At 44.4% G+C, this 22,638-nt stretch overlaps 1 protein-coding gene across 11 annotated transcripts in view; it reads left to right on the plus strand.

The window, feature by feature from the left end:
• Nucleotides 1-22,638, plus strand: part of LOC144594466 (rho GTPase-activating protein 44-like) — a 261,024-nt gene that overhangs the window by 232,657 nt on the left and 5,729 nt on the right. For 4 of the 11 annotated variants that reach the window (XM_078400964.1, XM_078400965.1, XM_078400967.1 and 1 more), the window contains 5 exons: nt 639-656; nt 6,210-6,431; nt 12,368-12,814; nt 13,093-13,238; nt 16,201-16,554. In XM_078400964.1, the coding sequence (XP_078257090.1) occupies nt 639-656; nt 6,210-6,431; nt 12,368-12,814; nt 13,093-13,238; nt 16,201-16,554 (1,187 nt within the window). The remainder of the gene's footprint in view (nt 1-638; nt 657-6,209; nt 6,432-12,367; nt 12,815-13,092; nt 13,239-16,200; nt 16,555-22,638) is intronic. The other 7 variants (XM_078400970.1, XM_078400971.1, XM_078400973.1 and 4 more) reach the window with 5 other exon arrangements.

Consider the following 22,638-nt stretch of genomic DNA (forward strand, 5'->3'; position numbering starts at 1 on the left):
TTTCACACACAGAGTGCTAATGTAGAGTTTTCCCAATCAATAGTCTAATTATCAGAAGCCAATTCCTAAAGTTAACAGCAAAGATACTAGAGGAACAAGATGGACCACTCCGTTGAAATCGCCTATACTGAAGTGTAGTACGCAAAGGAGCGTAACGCCCGCCATTTTAGTAGGCAAAACCCGCCATTCACTATGCCTCTCGCAGTGTAATCAGTGTTTTGGGGGAACAGTATGTGTGATGATACCATTAAAATGCAGAATATATCTCATCTATCAATTCACAGATTTTTGTTACTTTTATTTTTAAATGTTTCTGCAAGTTTCTGCCTACTAAAATGGTGCCATGACATACTAAGGTTTTTAGGGTCGAGTGGTCTATCTTGCTCCTCAAGTATCTTTGGTTAACAGTATGCAGAGCTATTTCCCTACATGTGTACATACATATCCTCACCATCGGGTTAAAGTGTTACAGACACTTTAGTGTGAACCTTTTGTAAACACTCCTACTAAATCATTACTTTTTTGTCAAACGCACTTGTCTTAACAGGAATCTGCAACCTTTGCAATAACTGTTCTTTGATTCATTTAATCCTTTATGTTATGTTCTAAATAGTACTGTTTTGTTTCTGCTAATGCAGCCTTAGGAAAATACAAAGGTACTGTATCAATAATGTCTGCATGGCTGGCTTTAGATAATAAGACGAGCATGAAGGGTTTGGGGTGAAAGATTCAAAAGATATGGAGGGTCACAGCTCGGAACGTAGGACACACTTACATTTGCCATTTCTCACATATGAATATTTGCACTGGACTTTGTAACCTGTTGTTGATTTTACATGTGTGTGCATTTTATGAATTGAAATAGTACTGAGAAGCAAAAACCATTGGATGGCGCAGATGTAAGAAACTGCAGATGCTGGAACTTTGAGTAAAATACAAAGTACTGGAGTAACTCAGAGGGTGAGGCAGCATCTGTAGAGGGAAAGGACAGGCGACATTTTGTGATGGGACCCTTCTTCAAACTGATTGTAGTAGTAAGGGGAGAAAACTAGAAAAGAGTTGAGGGTGAGATAAAGCCTGGCAAGTGATAAGTGGATACAGGTGGGGAGGCAGATGTGTGGAGAAAGGCTAGAGATGAAAAGGAGACAAAGGGGTGTCAGGTAAGGAAGAAAATGTGTGAAATGTAAAGCCGGAAGAAAGGTGAAGGGGATGGGAGTGGTTTGGGAAAGAGAGGTGGAATCGTGGGGGAAATGGGTGTGTGGCATAGCACAGAGAGGGGTGGGAAAAAGGATGAGGGTGTGGGGTGTTAGTGAAAAATGGAGAATTCAGTTAGATAACAACCAATCCAAAGTACTGGAATATGCTGCTAGTGCACTAGTTCTGTAGCAGGGTATAGGCAATTGTTTCTTGACCTTCTCTCGATGGAAGACAGTGATGTGATGTTTGTTTGGAGCAGCTACTGTTTTGGATGTGAACACTGCGAGAGGAGGCAGTTGAGGCCGGTACTATAACAGCATTTAAAAGACACTTGGACAGGTGCGTGGATAGGAAAGGTTATGAGGGGTTTGAGCCAAACGCGGGAAAATGGGACAAGTTTAGATGAGGGACCTTGGTCAGCATGAATATGTTGGGCCCAAGGACCTGTTTCCATGCTGTATGTTTCTGTGACTATGTTGGTGGAGCTTTGTAAACTGTTTCTCTAATAAAGTACTGAAATAGGCATACAAGCTAGGTTTCACCGTGTACCCAGTGCAGTCACGATGAACATAATCCCTTAGTCCACCAACAAGCCAGTAACCTTCCATTCTTTATGATAATGGGCTTTATATCCTTTATTTCCCAGTTGGGCTAATAGGTAAAGTTGTTTGGAACTTTGATGCTGCATATCTAGTTAGAGTTTCAGTTTAGTTTATAGTCACATGTACAGTGAAAATCTGTTGTTGTTTGCTATCCAGTTAGCAGAATGACAATACATGATTAAAATCGAGCCGTTTACAGTGTTCAGATACATGGTAAGAGAATAACGTTTAGTGCAAGGTAAAGCCAGCAAAGTCCGATCAGGGATAGTCCGACGGTCACCAATGAGGTAGATAGTAGTTCAGCGCTGCTCTCTGGTTGCGGTGGGATAAATCAGTAGTTACCAAATCAAGACTCTCATTTCCCATCCGCACAAATACAGGTTATCACCTGTCACCTGGATGTGGGTGAACAGAGGGAACATACTAAATACTGTCATGAGAAATAACCACAGGTTGTGCATGCAGTACATGTGTGAAGTATTCACCACATCCATGTAACGATCTTTGGATGAGCTGATTGGACTGGGACATGGGGAGCAATAGGTTTAGGTTTATTATTGTCACGTGTACCGAGGTACAGTAAAAAGTTCAGAAGTTACAGGGGCAGAATGAGGCTGTTTGGCTCATCAAATCTACTCCACCATTCAATCATGGCTGATCTATCTTTCCCTCTCAACCCCATTCTTCTGCCTTCTCCCCATAACGTCCAACACCCTTTCTAAACAAGAATCTGTCAATCTCTACCCTAAAAATATCCATTGATTTGACCTCCACAGCTGTCTGTGTCAAAGAATTCCACAGATTCGCCGCCCTGACTAACGAAATTCCTCCTCATCTCCTTTATTCTGAGGCTATGCCCTCTGGTCCTTGACTCTATCACCAGTGAAAACATTCTCTCCACATCCACGCTACCCAGGCCTTTCACTATTCGAACCTTTGTTTTGCAATGCTATCCAAACAAATCAGATAATACTATAAATAAATACAATTGAGCCAAACTCAAGTACAATAGGCAGAGCAAAGGGGAAAAAAACAAAGTGCAGAATATAGTTCTCATCATTATGATGCACCAGCTCTATAGGCAATTCACAGAGAGAACATGGAAATACTTGCGATAGTTCAGACATGAAAGCTTATACCTTTCTTAGCCATTTGCAACATTATATGTGAAAGTTTTAAATATATATAATTTTACAATATTATACGTGAGTCTATTTTAAGGACTGAACTGGGCATGAAATGTCAGGAATTAGATAAATTTGGTGGCAATATTTTTCCCAGTCTGAGTGGCAGTAACCTTTACTTTCTCCATAACCCACCTGCACAATTAGTCCATGCATTAAACTGTGGGAACCATGGTCAAGGTTCAGAGTGCGAATGCCACATTGAAAATGTGACATTTCAATATTAAAGATTGTGTTCCAAGCTGCAGATACTCTCAGAGTGCCATTAAATGTGTGTTGTATCTTGGATTGTTTCCTCTGGAGCGTGGGAAGCCGAGGGGAGACTAGTTAGATGTGTATAAAATGATAAGAGGCATAGAGTAGACAATCAGAACCTTTTTCCCGAGGGGGGGGGGGGGGGGTGTCAAAGACGAGAGGGCATAACTTTGAGGTGAGAGGAGCAAAGTTTAAAGGAGATCTGCGGGGCAAGTTTTTTACACAGAAAATGGTGGGTGCCTGTAACGTGTTGCCAGGGGTGGTGGTTGAAGCGGATAAGATAATGGGGTTTTGTAGGCTTTTAGATAGGCACAAAGATATTCAGGGAATGGAGGGGTATGGATTTTGTGCAGGCAGATGAAAATAGGTTAATTTGGCGTCATGTTCGGCATGGACATTGTGGGCCGAAGGACCTGTTCCTGTGCTGCACTGTAGCATGTGTAGGAAGGAACTGCAGATGCTGGTTTAAACCGAAGATAGACACAAAAAAGCTGGAGTAACTCAGCGGGACAGGGAGCATCTCTGGAGAGAAGGAATGGGTGACATTTCAGGTCAAGGCCCTTCTTCGGTCTGAAGAAGTGTCTCAACCCGAAACGTCACCCATTCCTTCCATCCATAGATGCTGCCTGTCCCGCTGGGTTAGTAAACCACAAGGTGCTGGCCTGGCAACGTCTCTGGAGAACATGGATAAGCAATGATTAGAATGGAGACTCATTGTCGTGGCAGGGAGAAAGCTGGAAGAAATGGGGGCAGGACTAAGCTAGACACATAACAGGAGGATATTAGTGAGGGGATTTGATAGGCAGATAGGTGGACAAAGACCAGACATAAAAGACAAAAAGGTGTGCAATAAAGAGCGAACAGGCACAAAACGTGAAGTCAAAGGAACAGATATAGGTGGAAGGGGAGAGGTCTGTGTTGGTTCGTTCCCTATAATTGGAGAATTCAAAGTTCATACCATTGGGTTGTATTGGATGCTGTTCCTCCAATCTGTGTGTGATCTCACTCTGGCAAAGGAGGGATCCCAGGACAGAAGGGTCAGTCTGGGAATGGGAAGCAGGGTTAAAATGGTTAGCAACTGGGAGATCCAGCAGGCCTTGGCGGACCGAGCGCAGGTGTATTGGCAAAATGGTTGCCTAGTCCACTTGGTCTTGTTGATGGTGAGGCGATATTGTCCTCCTATAACCATCGCTGCCCTATCTGTGAGTTACGACTTCAGATGTTGAGGAGTTTCCCAAACAATTCAATTTTTTGTTGGTTCCTTCAAGACATGCTCAATCAAACGCTGCCTTGCTGTGGAATTCCCTGCCTCAGAAGGCAGTGGAGGCCAATTCTCTGAATGCATTCAAGAGAGAGCTAGATGGAGCTCTTAAGGATAGCGGAGTATGGGGAGAAGGCAGGAACGGGGTACTGATTGAGAATGATCAGCCATGATCACATTGGATGGCGGTGCTGGCTCGAAGGGCCGAATGGCCTCCTCCTGCACCTATTGTCTATTGTCTATTGCCGTCAAGAACAGCCCCTCTCAGCTCACTTCTGGAGTTCAGATCCCTTTTCACTGTTTGTTCTAAGACTTACAATGAATAAACAAAATAACTGAACAAAATAAACATCAATGAGCATATTATTGGTAAGTGGCACTTAGTAATACGGTACTTTAGGCAATACCTTCCATCACTTACTTGATGCATCTGGCAGGACTATCAGGCAGTAATTAAATGGACAGGCTTCTTCCTTTTTTACTGGGCTGGGCATATTTGACCAGTCAGCACTGCTGATAAACTCCTGTCTTGTAGCTGGGCTGAAACACAATGTGACTTGTTCTGGAAAGTAAATCATGTTCACCACAACCAGAATGGTGTCAGGGTGCTATTTGTGTGTTGTCGGTGCAGTTGGGGTGAACCTGTACGGATGTGTACATGTATGTGGACGTGCAGACAAAAGCAGTTTTAGATGGTGTGTACGTATATAATGTCCGTGGACATTATATATGAGCCTGTGTATACAGGCATGTGTGTGCAGATGCGTGTATGGATATGCATTAGGTATGTATGTGTGGCATCATTTTTTTTCCAACTCATTCCAGATATTACAGGTGTAATACAATCCTTTTTATACAAAAAGGAAGCAAGATTGCCAGTTTAACATGCCGGTATTATCCATGCTGCAAGGGTAACAAGTCTATCAAAATCAATTTTTGGTGATCTGGGTGCTTATCATTTATTACCCATCCTTAGTTGGCCAAGAGAATCAACATTTTAAACATAATGCAGAAAGCTAAATTAAGACTGGATATTGAGCCTATGATTATTGTAGAAGCTGAAATGTCAATGTCAAATGTAAAAAAAAACTAAAGTCCTTTATATTTTTAAATGTTAATTGCCTCAACATAAGATTTTAATTTGCTGATAATAAGATTTTGCTGTATTTTGTATGCTGTATAATAAGATTTTGCTAAATTCCCAGAAAAATCGTAATAATGTGTGTGTGTGTGCATAATCCCTGTGGACATTAGGCGTGAAAAGGTGTAATAATTATACTATTTTCAATTAATTTTGCAATTGTTATCATATTACATCAATGTAATTTTTGCAAAAGCATACAAGCTAACAGCCGTGATATATTTTGGATATAACATTGAGTTTTGCATTCACTTGAGATGGTTTACATATCTGTAATTCAACTTTGATTACAGTGATTCTTTAGACTTTAGACTTTTGAGCTGACTTGAAACAATAGTTGCATGTAATATTCTCTGCAAACGTTTATGAATCCGATATTATTTGTTGTGCACACACTAGATTATTATGTTGCATTTCAGGAATATAAGTGATATGTTAATGCTGTCCCTTGGCGTTAGTTGAATGTACTTTGAAGTGATCTCTTCGGTATCTTCCTGTAGAATGATTTATTTTTTGAAGCCTAGCTTTCGCCTCTATACAGTCTTGATGGTGTCTCTGTGTTCCTGTAGCATGGGTGTGAGGGTGATGGACACCTCCTGGGTGGCACGTAGGGGCTCCTCCGTTGTCCGACAGCCATCCTCCGCCCCACCTGGCACGCAGCCCCCTCCTCCGCCCGCCGAACCTGCCGCCACGTCTCAGTCGCCAATCCCCGAGCAGCCTGTAGAAAGTTCCACCTCTCCCTCCCCCACTCCTCCACCTAGCGGCCCACTCACAGGGGCTGAACAAGCAAGGTAAGAGCCTGGGCCCGCCGCCCTGTCTGTTTCAGCAAGCTTCCGGAGCTTTCCTTCCATCCTCTCCCCCCCCCCCCCCCCCCCCCACCTACCCACCCCCACACCACCCCCTCCACCCCTCCCCCGCTCCCCGCTCCCGCAATTCCGCTTCACTGTCACCCCAGCTTGTAGCACATGCAGTCAGAGAGCTGAATCAGAAACCAGTGCACATTCCTCTTGGGCATTAGCTGCACAAACTACCAAATCCATTGTGGCCCTAAAATTTCTCCAACCTCATCCTTTGGCATTGTGAAGGCAAAATGTACAGTGGCATATGTTTGACAAGAAGGTAACATCCCTTGAATAGTGACTGTTGTTCAGGGTGGCGGTACAGAGATCGGCAGTGCCTCATGGAACGCAAAATTGCCCGAGAAGGTCGTAAGATCATAGAATATAGGAGCAGAATTAAGCCATTCGGCCTGTCGAATCTGCTCTGCCATTTGATTGAAAGAGAGAGTTAGATTTAGCTCTTCGGGCTAAGGGAAAACAAGGGATATGGGGAAAAAGCTGGAACGGGGTACTGATTTTGGATGATCATCCATGATCGTATTGAATAGTGGTGCTGGCTCGAAGGGCCGAATGGCCTACTCCTGCACCTATTTGCTCTATGTTTGTATGACCCTGGCACATATTTGATTAAGGAAATGGACAGTTGATCTCGGGACACAAGGAACTGCATTTGCTGGAACCCGAAGCCAAACACAAAGTGCTGGAGGAACTCAAGTTTGAAATTTTCACATTGGTTTCAACCAGCATTGTAGACATAATTCAGATTGCTAAATTAAGACTGGATATTGAGCTTATGATTACTGTAGAAGCAGAAATATCAATGAGCTAAATGTTAAAAAAAACGAAAGTCCTTTATATTTTGAATTATTTGAATAAGAAGATTGCATATGGGTAAATAAGATTAAGGTCAGATAGTTGAGAAGCAGTAATGCACTTACATCTTGTGCAATGAAGTACAATGTTTCAATACGAGTAAATTATAATGAGGGGCAAGGAACTGCAGATGCTAGAATCTTGAGCAAAACAAAAAGTGCTGGAGTAACACAGCAGGTCAGGCAGCATCTCTGGCAGGAATGGATAGGCAACGTTTTGGATCTGGACCATTCTTCAGAGATTCAGACAGTTTATCCAGGTGTGTAACCTTTTAAAACTGCAAAGTAGAAGGTATAAATTGAGACAAAATAGTGTGGAACTAACATGAAACACTGTGAGCAGGGAAACCTGTGGCCCGGCGGAGTTCCATTTTGTGATCTTCACTGTGGAACTGAAAGAAGGGTTTTGTTTCCCGATGGTGGGATGCCAGGAATTGTGGAGGAGTAAACGTTTTTTTTACATTTAACTCATTGATATTTCTGCTTCTACAGTAATCATAAGCTCAATATCCAGTCTTAATTTAGCAATCTGAATTATGTCTACAATGCTGGTTGAAACCAATGTGAAAATTTCTAACTTGAGTTCCTCCAGCACTTTGTGTTTACAGAAATCAAGTGGACGGGTATGAGAATAATGGGATAGGGCCATTGTGCGGAATCATAGAACATTGAGAAGTGGCCATTCAGCCCATTGTGTCTGTGCTGGTGCTACACAACCTAATCCCACCCTCTAGCAGCTGACCCATGGCTCCTCACGTATCAAGAAACTTCAGAGACATGACGAGGCTTTCTAATTTCACCATCCTCTAAGACAAAGTTCCAAATTTCTGTCACCATCTAGATGAAAGACAAGTTCCTCATCTCCCCTCTAATCTTTACTGGTGGAGCAGTGGTAGAGTTGCTGCCTTACCGCGCCAGAGTTCCATCCTGACCACGGGTGCTGTCTGTACGGAGTTTGCACATTCTCCCCGTGACCTGCATGGGTTTTCTCCGGTATTTCTTCCCGCACTCTAAAGGCGTACAGGTTTGTAGGCTAATTGACTTGGTATGAATGTAAATTGGTCCTAGTGTGTGGAGGAGAGGCTTGGTGAACGGGCGTTGGTGTGAACTCTGGGCCAAAGGGTCTGTTTCCGCACTGTGTCTCCAAACGAAACTAAAACTGAACTTTCTTCCAATGGAATGTTTGCTTTCATTTCAAGGATGCTGAAATACAAGGGGACGATATGCTGCAGTCTTTTTAACTTTGGCGTAGACTGCATCTCAAGCACACCTTTCATCAGACATCAGGAAGGCACTGTCACCTTTGTAGAGAGTGGAAAGTTGATACACCAGACTCTCATGGAGCCTGAAAGTGATTAGTTATAAATACAGTCTTATGAAAGTAGACACGTTTTCTTGAATGGGGAAAGATTGGACCTTCTAATTGAGGTTGATGTGATAATCAATGGATTTGAAAAAATTAGGCAAAAAATATTTATTTGCTCAGAAGGTCCATTGAAGGGACAGAAGCTTAAATTAAGACCATTGGTGGTGTCAGGAAGGAACAGAGGGCAGTGCCATTCTCTCTCTGTAGTGAGATATGAGCCAAGCACAGGCAGATGGGACTAGCTTAGATGGGGCATCTTGGCCAGCATAGATAGGAGTGGGCGGCACGGTGGCGCAGCGGTAGATTGCTGCCTTACAGATAATGCAGCGCCGGAGACTCAGGTTCGATCCTGACTACGGGTGCCGTCTGTACGGAGTTTGTACGTTCTCCCCGTGACCTGCGTGGGTTTTCTCCGAGATCTTCAGTTTCCTCCCACACTCCAAAGACGTACAGGTATGTAGGTTAATTGACTGGGTCAATGTAAAAATTGTCCCTAGTGTGTGTAGGATAGTGTTAATGTGCGGGGATCGCTGGGCGGCACGGACTCGATGGGCCGAAGGGCCTGTTTCCGCGCTGTATCTCTAAAATCTAAAATCTAGATGAGTTGGGCCGAAGGGGTATGACCCCATGACTCTAAAACGTACGGAGACTGTGTTTAAATTTTCAACACTCGGATGTGCACCTACTAAACAAGAAACATTCATGGATATGAAATACAAATTATTCAAGATCAAAATAAGTAACAGAACAGTTCGAGGGAATGCTGAAGGACATATTATACCAAGCAAAACCACGGCGGTTTTGTAACTCAGCGGGTCAGGCAGCATCTGCAGGGGTAATGGACAGATATTGTTTCAGTTCGGGTCCCTTCTTCAGCTGGGCGCACAGTGGCACAGCAGGTACTGCTGCTGCCTTACAACACTGTAGTCTTCAGTCAGAGGGTGGTGAATCTGTGAAATTCTTTGCCACAGAAGGCTGTGGAGGCCCAGTCAGTGAATATTTTTAAGGCAGAGATAGACAGATTCTTGATTAGTACAGGTGTCAGAGGTTATGGGGAGAAGGCAGGAGAATGGGGTTAGGAGGGAGAGATGGATCAGCCATGATTGAATGGCAGGGTAGACTTGATTGGCCGAATGACCTAATTCTACTCCTATCACATGACCTTATGACTGTAGACCCGTGTTTGATCCTGATCTCAGGTGTTGTCCGTGCGTGGAGTTTGCACGTTCTCCCTGTGACCACGTGGGTATCCTCGAGTCCTCTGTTTTCCTCTCATATCCCAAAGATGTGCTGGATCGTAGGTTAATTGTAAATTGTCCCTAATGTGTAGGGAGTGGATAAAGTAGGATAAAGTAGAACTAGTGTGAATGGGTGTTCGATCGTCAGTGTGGACATGGTGGGCCGAGGGGCCTGTTTCCATGCTGTATCTCTAAACTAAACTAAACATACTGCACTACGAGCTTCCTAATGTTCACATTACTGTATTCCAAAAAATAAACGTCTCCAGAGGAAAAATGTGCTGCCACTCAGGTTCAGCTGCCAAAGAAATGCAGTCACTATTTAATCTATTATACCCCTGGAAAATAGATTTTCAGATCATCTTTAAAAGATTTGCAAAGACATAATATAACAATTAATATTTTGAGCTTTTCATTGCAGTTCTGTCTTATTACCACCGGACGGCACTCGGTGTGCATAAACACAAGAGTTATCCGGCTACTTTAGATTTTAAATTGAAAAGAACTGCAGATACTAATTTAGATTTTTGCATTCAAGCCTGCACACCAGGGGCATAATAGCTCACTTCAACGACCAGTGTTGGATGCTTTTGTTTTTAGGCTGCTTTGTGGCATTCTATTTTGAAATGAAACAGAGGGCACATTTGTAGTTTTGCTCGTAAAGTGCTACTCAAAGTGTCAATGAAGGAATGTAAAATTACTTTATTTCATTCAGAATTGAATTGTACCCAAACAGTCAGAAAGTTTTTCTGAGGCATTCATGGATAGCTTTGTCTGAGGGTCGGATATATCGAAGTGGCTTAACTGACAAAACAACTTAACTTTTAATCGGAAAAGTTTGTTTCTATTATTATAGCTTCAAATCTGAGGTGAAGCTGTGAGACTAAACTACCAGTAAATATCATTAGTACCGGTGTCAGAGGTTATGGGGAGAAGGCAGGGGAATGGGGCTAGGGAGAAGGGATAGATCAGCCATGACTGAATGGTGGAGTAGACTTGATGGGCCGAATGGCCTAATACTACTCCTATCACCTATGACCTTATGAATCAACACAGTTCTGTTCATTTCACCAAATGACCATGTTTTACTGAACTGGAAGCACATATGATTGAAGGGAGCAGAGTATTTAAGAACCATCTGACAGGTTCTTCAAATGCTTCAGTAATTTTCCCAAAATAACACAAAAACATTATTGTTTCCTTTTTTATAAACAACTTTTAAATTAACTTTCAATTATCCGCACGGCAATTTGCGGCCCCTGAAACTATACACATCACTCAATCATGTTTCCACTTGATATGCGTCATTGTCACATATGCAGAAATCTAATCATTTTTGTTTCTTTGACTTTTCTCAACCTGATAAAGCTTTAGAAAAAATCTGAAGATAAAAATAATTATAGATATTAGGCACTCACAGCAGAGAGTGGAAAGCCACAGTGGACAAGTTAGCTCCATCTAGTCTCTTTGGGTATGTACTGTACAACTCACTGAGCAGATATTGCATTGCAGTGCCTATTCTACTCTCTGCTTGAGACGTAAATTTTTACAGCAACAGCGTTATTTATTTTGCAATATAATGAAAAGCTTTCAATAATCATGATCGGAGCCTCATCCCATTACTGTGATTGCATAAGTCAAACTTCAAGTAATTTTATGAATGGCAAAAGTCAGATACCTAATGTGCAATCATGCTTATCGCCGATGCTCAAATACTCTTAACTTTTTTTAAATGGTGCCTTTCTGTGGCGACAATTTGCGAGCTGCACAACAACAAAGACTCAGATACAGGACTTCTGAACTCTCGAGTTACCATCAAGAATTATAAGTTAGAAGGATGATTGGCTGCTTAAACCGTCCTATGCTATGTTGGCACTTTATATTATCCATCCAAGCTGATAATTAATTAAGGAATTGACTAAATCTGATTTAAATCTCAATTTAAAAAGGTGAACAATAACGCTGTCTCCACTTTCCCAGTTTGTTTTTATCATATGGTGATACCCAGCTGTGCCACCATGCCACCACACATTGCAGTAAAATTAGAGTCAAAAGGGTTTTGAGGGAGCATAACTGTGTCACTGTGGCTTTGATTTGAAGTGCAGTGAATGCATGTGCACTCTGTATTTTAGCTCCTGACGCACAAGATTAGCAAAGTTTTACAACACGTTTCACGTTCAGCATGGCGCTGTTCAGTTCTTGGTGTCCACTGTGTGTTGTGTAGTCACCCACTCACCTTACTGGCCCTGCTTTGTTGCGCAATGCAAATGTCTAATGTATGCTGTCAAACCGTGTCCAAGTTACTAAACCATGTATTTTTTTTTTCTCTGTTGATTTTTGTTTTTCTCCCCCTCCCTATTTTCTTTTGTACCTCCTCCCCGACAAATATTGTTGCTCTCTTGATGTTTACAGCACTGACGAGTTGTCTTCCGATTGGTCGGATTCTTGTTACTCCTACCCTTGCACAGAAGATTACAGATCTTGCCCGCACCCTTGCCTCCAGCATGCCCACCATTTCTACCACAAGGCTCAGCTGTCTGCTCGGCCAGAGGTTGTACCCCAAGCCTCCTCCCCTCAGAGGTGGCTGGAATACAGCCCAACCTTACTCACCCACCCTCCCTCCCTGCAGCAACTTGACATCAACTCTAACCCCAAGCCATGCTCCCTCCACCTCCCTAAACCAGGCCCCTTCACTGACTCGCATGCATCCGAAACTAATATCTCCCCTGTCTACGTCAACACCCCTCTCCTCCTAACCAAGCACGACCCTTACTCTACCCCTTCCAACCCTTCCATGTCAGCCTCTACCCCATGGGTCGGCTGTGGCAGTGGCAGAGACAAAGGAACCAGGCTGACTAGGTAAATATTCCAAATTCATGCCTCCATGCAAAGGGTACTCTAGTTAAAGCAACGTAACATCACTAGTAGGATGAGGGAGAGTAACGGAGGATTAATAAATATTGCATAAGGCTACCATGTGTGTGTGTGTGTGTGTGTGTGTAGCATGCATGTTCTATAAGTTAGTTAAACCGAGTCTGGTAGATCTGTGTGTGCATCTGGTGTATTTATTTTTACATGTGGACGCTGAGTGAATATGTGGCCCCGTGCACAAGTAATCCTCAACTCTCCCTCCTCAGTGCGATGAAGGGCAAGGAACTCTCGCCCGTGATTGGACAGAAAGGGAGACCTGTTTCCGACCACGTGACGTCCTCCAGCAGCTTGCAGCAAAACATCGCCACGGGTCAACTGTCGAGTCAACAGAGTCCCCACACCTTGCGGAAAGGTAGGCACTTGCCTCGTGTTTTTGAATGGTTAGTAAACCATCAGCTTGTGGTAAAGAGAGCATGTCCCTCATGTACGTACACGAGGGGCGTGCTCTCCAAAATGGGCTTTGGGGAGGAAATCAGGAATTGGATCCAACTGCTCTACACCGATATCTGTAGTGCAGTCCAAATCAATGGGTGGGAATCGGACAGCTTCCCCGTCAGGTCTGGAGTCAGGCAGGGTTGCCCTCTCTCCCCTGTCTTGTTCGTCTGTTGTATTGAGCCCTTTGCCGAGTCCATCAGGAAGGACGTGAACATAAGAGGAGTGACATTGCCAGGCAGTGGGGGCACTCAGGTCAAGGCCTCCCTGTACATGGACGATGTCGCCGTCTTCTGCTCGGATCCAGCGTCGGTCCGCAGACTGATCAGCGTCTGCGACCAGTTTGAGTCGGCCACGGGGGCCATGGTAAACCGCAGGAAGAGCGAGGCCGTGCTCTTTGGCAACTGGCCCGACCGATCTTCCATCCCCTTCACCATCAAGCCTGACTTCTTGAAGGTGCCAGGAGGAGCCAGCGCTGCCCTTGCAGCTGCGGCTTGCCTGCAGTCCGTTTGTCTTTTGTGTTTTTTGTTGTTTTTGTCTGAATTGTAGTTTTAATATGGTGTAGTGTTTGTATGTTATGTGGGGGGGGGGAGTGAACGGAAACTGTAACATTCTCTCTCCCAAACGGAGACGCGACCTTTGTTTCTGTGTCGTGTCTCCGTTCCCGTTGCGGCCTACCACCGGCCATGCACCTGGGACCACCTGGGCTCTGGTTCGCAGAGCCCGCGGCCCGGACTCACCACCTATGGCGCTGGCCGCCTTCGGATGCTGCGGGAGCGGCTGCGACTCGTCTCCGGAGGCTCCGGCGCGGGCCGCGAGGACGTCGGAATCCCGCAGGCCCCACATCGGGACCTCCGGCAGCGACAGCGTCTTCGCCCGCCCCGAATCGCGGGGCTTGGGTCGGCCCGCCGCGGACCTTTCACCGTCCGGCGCGGCACTTCAATGTCGGGAGCCCCGACCGCCCCGACGTGGCAACATCAACAGCCTGACCGCGGGAGAAGACGGCAGAGAAGAGAGAAAGACATTCTGGCCTTCCATCACAGTGAGGAGGGGACTGGAGGAGACTCACTGTGATGGATGTTTCTTTTGTTTGGTGTTAGTTTATGATTGTATGTGTTATTGCATTTTTATTGATTATTCTTATTGGTCCTATTGTTGAACTGCGGGTAATGTTTCATTTCACTGCACATTTATGTGTATGTGACAAATAAACGACTATTGACTATTGCTGGGGATCTGGTTCGGGAAGGCTGAGGCGTGTAACAAGAATTGGCTGGAGCGGATAGCCAAGGTGGGGAAGAAGCTGGAGCTGTGGAAGCAGCGCTCCCTCTCCTTCACAGGGAAAAATCTGGTCATCAGGTGTGAGGTGCTCTCGGGGCTGCTGTACTTGGCGCAAGTGTGGCCCGTCCCTCCCTCCTACGCCAAGGGGATCACCCGGGCCGTCTTCCGCTTCATCTGGGGGTCGACGATGGACCGGGTGCGACGGGCCACAATGCACAAGTCGGCAGACAACGGGGGTAAAAGCGTGCCCAACGTCGCCCTCATCCTGATGGCCACCTTCGTGTGTGGCTGCATCAGGCGGAGCGTAGAGCCAAGGCACGTGGGCACCAAGTGCCACTACCTGCTGAGGTTCTACCTGTCCCCGGTGTTGCGAAGGATGGGCCTGGCGCAGATGCCGCGCAATGTGCCAGTCAGCTCGACATTGCCGCACCATCTGTCGCTCATGGAAAGGTTCTTCTGGCCCAACACCTTTGGCCACAAGTCCATCGGGCAGTGGTCAGCACGGAACGTCCTGCAGGCACTGCAGGGAAATGACTCCATGGATCCTGTGGCGTGGTTCCCAGAGCAGACTGCCCAGCTTCTCTGGCAAAATGCCTCATCGCCAGAACTCACCAACAAGCACCAAGACCTGGCTTGGCAGGGGGTGAGGGGAGCCATCCAAGTCAGATCCTTCCTGCACCGCCAGAACCTCACTACCAGCGCACGCTGCCCTCGGGACGGCTGCTATGGAGAGGAGACGGTTGCCCACCTCTTCACAGAGTGTGGATTTGCAAAGAGAGTCTGGAGGGGTTTACAAGGGTCCCTGTCACGGTTTATGCCGAACAGCTCTGTAACAGAGGACTCTGATTTACAAGCTGTTCCCAGGGAAGCATTCAGAGACAGACATCAGGTGCTGCTGGAAGGTCATCAACTCGGTGAAAGACGCTCTTTGCTCTGCCCAAGCTTTGTTGACCTCCCAGCGGAGTGAGCTGTCCATCGAGGAATGTTGCAGACTGGCCCGCTCCAGACTGGGGGAGTACGTGCTGAGGGACTCACTGAAGCTTGGTGCAGCCAACGCCAAGGCTCTGTGGGGGAGGACCACAGTCTAGGGTCAGTCCCCTGTTGGACATTGTGGGGGGGGGGGAGGGGCAGGGTGTGGTGGAGACGCCCCTCAAACGAGGGAAGGGATATCACGCCAGGGAGCCACATGAGTGGCAAGGGTGCCCTGGTATAATTATCATTTTTGGGAACACCACAAAATATAATGCTAACGTGTGCATAACTGCGGAGAATGTTGGAGGAAGTTTGCACAATTTTTGGTTTGTATACATTTTTAATCCTGAATAAAGTTTATTTTGAATTTTACGTGGGCAGGTTGGGCTGAAGGTAGACAGATACAAAATGCTGGAGTAGCTCAGCGGGACAGGCAGCATCTCTGGAGAGAAGGAATGGGTGACGTTTCGGGTTGAGACCCTTCTTTAGACTGATGGGCCTGTTTCCGTGTTGCATGACTCTATGGCTCTATTTTGTTTGATTTAGATGTAAACCTATTTTCTCAAATGGTACATTATTCAATCAGAGTCTTTATCACTGACGGGGTCTGATTTTTCTTCTCTCCACAGCTGCAAAGAAGGCCGGGCCGTTGCCGCCCAAAATCCCCTTTGAGCAGACGACGAGTCAGCCTTCCCCCGCGAGCCTGTCCCCCACCCCTCCCAGCACTCCTTCACCATACGCTGCAAACTACCCCCAAGCTTACACCTTGCCGCCAAGCCAGACTCCCCCTGCCGCTCCCTCCCTGTCTTCCCCTCCCCCCCAAACAAGCACTTTAACCAAATCTCGGCCCGTACTGAAGCCGAGACAAAGGCCCACACTTCCACCTCCGCAACCTCCAACTTCGGGCCTATCTGGCTCCAGCCCTCAACCCTTGGACCATTCTATATTAGACAACCTGTCTGCTGGAGAAAGCATGTCTACAGGTATGTACTGGCATTGATTTAGCAATCTCCGCGGAGTAACCCCATGCATGCTAACTTCACTGAATTCTAAATCAATGAATTCATGCTTGTATAAAATATTCATTTGGAATTATAAGATCAGTGAAATGAATTTGAATTCTTGTTTGGAAAAAGTATTTGAAAAAATTGTAGCGGTTCAAAGTTTTTTTAGAAGTTGACGTTATTTTCAAGTGAAAAGGATATGAAAGGTTCTTTTTTTTAAAAAAATCAATCACAAAATGTGGTGATATTGCATGGTTTTAGTTGCCCTGAGAAGGTTATGGTGGGGAAACCTTCTTGAAACATAAAAACCATGTTCACAGTTGTCTACAACTGAGTAACTGGCTGGGCACTTGCTGATTACAGGTCAAGGTTTATCGTGTTGGCATATGAATAGAGTCTCAAATAATTAGGGTGGCACAGCGGGAGAGCTACTGCCTCATTGCGCAAGAGACCAGGCTCGATTCTGACTGCGGGTGCTGTCTGTGGGGAGTTTGGACATTCTCCCTGTGACCACATAGATTTTCTCCAGGTGCTCCCGTTTCCTCCCACATTCCAAAGATATGCAGATATTGTAGGTTAATTGGCTTCTGCAAATTGCCCCTCGTATGCAGGATGCTAAAGTAGGATAATATAGCACCAGTGTACTAGTTAGGGTTGCCAACTTTCTCACTCCCAAATAAGGGACAACGGTGATGTCATCGCCCCGCGCCCCACGTGACCTCACCCAGCCAGCGGCACATGCTCCCACTTCACCAATAGCTGCCGCCCGGGCTGGGGGGAGGGGGGGAGGGGTGGGTTGCTACGCAACCTCTGTTAGGTGGCGCCCGGGCTTACAGCAGTCCCCGGGCCTACAGTGTCCGGACCTACAGCAGTGTCCGGGCCTAGAGTGTCCTGGCCTACAGTGCTCCCCGGGCCTAGAGTGTCCTGGCTTACAGTGCTCCCCGGGCCTAATAGGGGACAAAGGCAGTCCCGTACGGGACATATCAATTTAGCCCAATATACGGGATGTCCCGGATAATACAGGACAGTTGGCAACTCTAGTACTAGTGTATCATAGAACGAGAAGTAATGGTCTCCTTGGACTCAGTGGACTGAAGGACCTGCTTCCATGTTGTTTTTCCAAACTAAACTAAAGCAATCAGACTGGGTAAAATCAGTGGGTTCCTTCCCTTAAATCAACACTTTGTATTTGCTACACTGGCAAACTTTGTGACTGTTTACATAACCCATTGCATCCTGATTTCAGTGTTGTTCAGGATATGAGTGAGACTACATTTGTTTCAATTTCTGTTTCTTAGAGGAAAGCATTCCAAGACATTTACTGCGATTAGTCACAAAATCTGAAACAAAGGCGTTTAAGGCAAAATACTTGTAGGGTACAATCAGTGAACAATCTTACAGGAATCTTCTATTCTAAAAGCAATTAGTTGGCTGGGAATTCATAAGATCATTAGACATAGGAGCTGAATTAGGCCATTCAGCCCATTGAGTCTGCTCTGCCATTCAATCCTGGCTGATCTATTTTTCCCTATCACCTCATTCTCCTGCCTTCTCCCCGTAACCTTTAATGCCCTTAAGGAATTCAAATGTGAATACCCTACCAATTATTATTTTTCTCCATTTTCTTTTACTGAACTAAACTTGCCTTTTTTACCTAAAGCTTGGGGGGTTTCTACATCTATAAACATTACTGCAACCTACTGGTTAATCTGGTGATTAGATCACTGGTGAAATTTGCTGGTGGATGCAGCCTGATAACATTGAAATCAACCAGTCCATGTCCTCAGACAGCCCACCATGCAAGATCCATAATAGGTCCCTACCCTAGTCCCTACTGTTCGACAACCTTTGTTCCTACAATGAGTTTTGCAGTCACTGACTGAAACTACTCTACCAAGACTCTAGAAATCTGCCAACCACATAAACCATTTATGGTCACCTCCCAAGGTGTGAAATTGGGAGAAAAATAATAATTTAAGGACAGTATGGTGTTGTTTTAAACAAACTGATTTTTTTTTAATTTCCAAAAGCATAGTTCCAAGTGTTCTGCTGCTAATATATCATGTTGTAGAACATTTAAACAAGAATTCAAATGCATGATTTGAACCAGAGTTATTTTGTGATGAAGAACATTTAGTTCAAAGAAAAAAGCGGGATTATTCAAGGGACTTGCAGTGGCTTCAGATGAATTAAAACAGAGTGAAGTTCTCACGGTTTAAGAAGTGATCCTTTAATTTCAATGTGTTCAAGGTGATTTGAAAATGATTCCAAAGGCTCAAAGTTCAGTTTATTGTCACATGTACCAATTAAGGGACAGTGAAACTCGAATTACCATACAGCCATACTAAAAAAAAAGCAACAAGCCACACATCTATGTAAAAGTTAACATAAACATCCACCATAGTAGATTTCCCACATTCCTCACTGTGATGGAAGGCAATAAAGTCTAAACTTCCTCCCTATTCTTCCGCGGTCGGGGCAATCGAACCATCCACAGTCGGGGCAATTGAAGCTCCTGCAGCCGGCGGTCAAAGCTCACGTGTCAGGGCGGTTGAAGGTCTCGTGTTGGGGCGGTCGAAGCTCCTGCCGCTTAGAGCTCCCGAAGTTGGTCTCTAACCAGGGACCGCAAGCTCCACGATGTTAAAGTCTGCAGGCTCCCGCGGTTGGAGCTCCCGAAGTCGGTCTCCAGCAAAGGCCGCCAACTGCTCAATGTTAGGCCGCAGTGTGGACAGAGATATGATACAGAAAAAATCGCATCTTCATCAAGGTAAGAGATTAAAAAAAAGTTTCCCCCAACCCCCCACATAAAACAAGCTAAAGAACACTAAAACATACATTTAACACATACTGTACTAAAAAATAAACAAAGAAGGAAGGGACAGACAGACTGTTGGCGAGGCAGCCATTGCTACATTACAGAATAATTACCCTTATATTACATTACGTATCCAGTAATTGTCCCTCCCAATTCTTTGATCATTATCTCTCCACAAAACAAGACTAGAATACGTCAATACTAAATTTTGGAATTCTGCAAGAGGACTTAATGCTTAGAGAAAAAAAAACTTCCAAATGCAAGCCCAATTACCCTGCGCCACAGTTCACTGTTGCTCCATGCAACCTTTTGAAGGGCCTATTTACAGAGATTCCAGCACACTGGGTCTGCATTAGGTAACTGCCCAGTGAATTCACAACTACGCTGCCACACCTAATAAATAGCTCTCTCCAATGGCTAAGAAAGCAGCACAGATGAGCAATAATGATTGATGTCCATCTGAATAAAGTACTTACTGCGCAGAAATCATTTTGTGCAAAGTCTAACAAATTGAGATATAATAACATGAAGGAAAGCACCAGCTTTCTTTAATTGGCTGATAGACTGCTGCTTTTTAACAACCCTGGTGACAATTCTTTCCCCTGCTATTTATTTGTCACCTGAAATGGTTGCAAATCCAGCCACAGCTGATGGTTCCAATTCTCATCCCATTGCTTTGTGACTTCGAAGAGAAATGATTTGCTTCTCTCCATTATTATTGATGATCATGAAATATGTATTTCCTCTACCTTGAAGCATGAGGAGAAACAGATATACTGGTAACCTGCTTTGAAGTATCAAGTGAAACCGCATTCATAGGACTGAGCATTATTTTAGTCAATGTACCCGATTGATAGCAATCTACTTGAAAACATTTATCAATAATGCAAATTGTGAGCAGGTATAATACTTTAAAATTATTTGGATGAGATTATTTTTTAAAACGCCTTATTTTTGAAATTATTATTAGTAACAATACCTTCAATGCATTTATGCACTAAGTCCATGGTCTGTTAACATCTAAAAGATATAACATTAATTTACGGCAGTGCTCAGTCAGACTAGATGCACATTTTATACTGGAATGCAGCTTATCATTTTAAATATTGGGAGTTTGTTAGTACAGATAACCCTCATTATAAAGGACCATTGGGGAGGGGGGGGGGGGGGGGTGGGGAGGAATTCAGCATCTCTGGGGAAAAGGAATAGGTGACATTTCGGGTCGAGACCCTTCTTCAGTCTGAGTCTGAAAAGGGGTCTCGATCCGAAACATCACCTGTTCCTTTTCTCCAGAGATGCTGCCTGGCCCACTGAGTTACTCCAGCATTTGGTGTCTACAGTGCCAACCAGCATCTGCAGTCCCTTCCTACACATAGTGGGGGGGGGTGTCCGTTATTGCCAATTGTCCGCTATAACCAAGTAAAGGGTTCCCTCCAACCACCTAGCAGTTACTCGGTGAAACAACGAGTCGTTTTCACATTCAGTTGTTTTTAACAGATAAAAATGTATTTTTGTCACTGCAAGCTAAAATTACTAAAGGGTGTTTGCTACATTGGTTAATAGAGTATCATTGCACAAGTGTCGATCGAAGCAATTGCTTGTCAATTTCAATGGCCTCCCTCAGTGTAACTAGCAGCCTGTGTCCTTAAAGAGACAGTGGTGTCTCATTACTGTTGGAATGCTCTGTCCGATATCATCCATTATAAAGAGGTCCATAATAATAATAATGGTAGACCATATAATCGATAAATGGAAATGAGGGCGTTTCTTTACTATGACAAGAGGAAATGCTTTGCTCTTTATTGGGAGGTCAATAAATTAGAGTCCCTCTGAAGCTAAACAGTTCCACCAGCTTTGTAAATGTTACATTCATCTTGTTAATTTTCCCAATACATAACAAAGTTTTTTTTAAAGCCGTTTTTGGGGCGATATTGCTAGCTCTGCTGCCCAACAAACTAAGCAGAAAGGTTGCATTATTCTGCACAAGTAATACAAAGCCTCACCAGAGTAGAACATTTGAAAGATTTATTTCACTCTTTTGAAAATCAGTTTGCTCACTTTCACCAATCAAAACAAGTTAGATATGTGGAAGTATTGACACAGTTTTTGATAGCCATCCTTGTGTAAGAACAGTCACTCAAGTTGAATGTATAATGTGCTCATTCACTGATCTCGTCTTACTGTATTTTTGTTGAAGTCTTACGTATGATCATAATTAACTAACTATTAATTTAGATTTAATATCATCTTAAAGGCTGTATGCAAAGGTTTCTGTAGTCCTTAAAAGTTTTTAATTGATGACTTTTCTTTCCACTTCTTGCACAGAGTGCATTTTCTTTTTGATCATGTTAGTGAAATGCAGAAGCTCATCAAGATACAAATTGGGTTTGGAGCTGATTAAATGTATTTTACAGTTGCACTTTCCTGGAGGCATCTTGCTCATATATCTTCCTCATTTCCTGTACAGGTAATCTGCAGGTGTAAACTCCCAACTTATTGGACTTTAGACTTTAGAGATAGCGTGGTAAAAGGCCCTTCGGACCACTGAGTCCATGCCGACTAACGCCTACCCCATACACTAGCACTACACACACTGGGGACAGTTTACAATTTTACCAAAGCCAATTAACCTACAGACCTGTACGTCTTTGGAGTGTGGGAGGAAACTGGAGCACCCGGAAAAACCTACATGGTAACAGGAAGAACGTGCAAACTCCGTCCAGACAGCATCCATAGTCAGGATCGAACCCAGGTCCTTCGTTGCTGTAAGGCAGCAACTCTACGGTTGCACCACTGCGACGCCCCGAATATCCAAACGAATATGCGAATATACAATACAATTCAATACAATGCAATATATCTTTATTGTCGTTGTACAGGGGTACAACGAGATTGGGAATGCCCCTCCCATACGATACATTGACACCCCAAATACTAACAAACTCCCTTAATATTATTCATTTCAAAAGTTGGACATATATACATATGTTTCCTCTTGCTTTCCACTTTCAGTAATTGTCCTTTCTTATCACTTTTCACGTGCTTTTAGGTGCTATTCACCACGATACTGTGGTGGTATTGTTACCATATTGTGCGTTTTGGGGAATTTTCTGACTTACAGATAAAAGCAGCTTATGGATGCCTTTAAAATGAGAACTCGTTTATTACCTGGGGCCGGCTCTTCTTCAAAACAGCAAACAGTAGCTATACTGCCGAACAAACTAAGCAGATAGGTTGCATTATTCCGC

Source organism: Rhinoraja longicauda, chromosome 6 (genome assembly GCF_053455715.1).
Source record: "Rhinoraja longicauda isolate Sanriku21f chromosome 6, sRhiLon1.1, whole genome shotgun sequence".
Classification (NCBI taxonomy): Eukaryota; Metazoa; Chordata; class Chondrichthyes; order Rajiformes; family Arhynchobatidae; genus Rhinoraja; species Rhinoraja longicauda.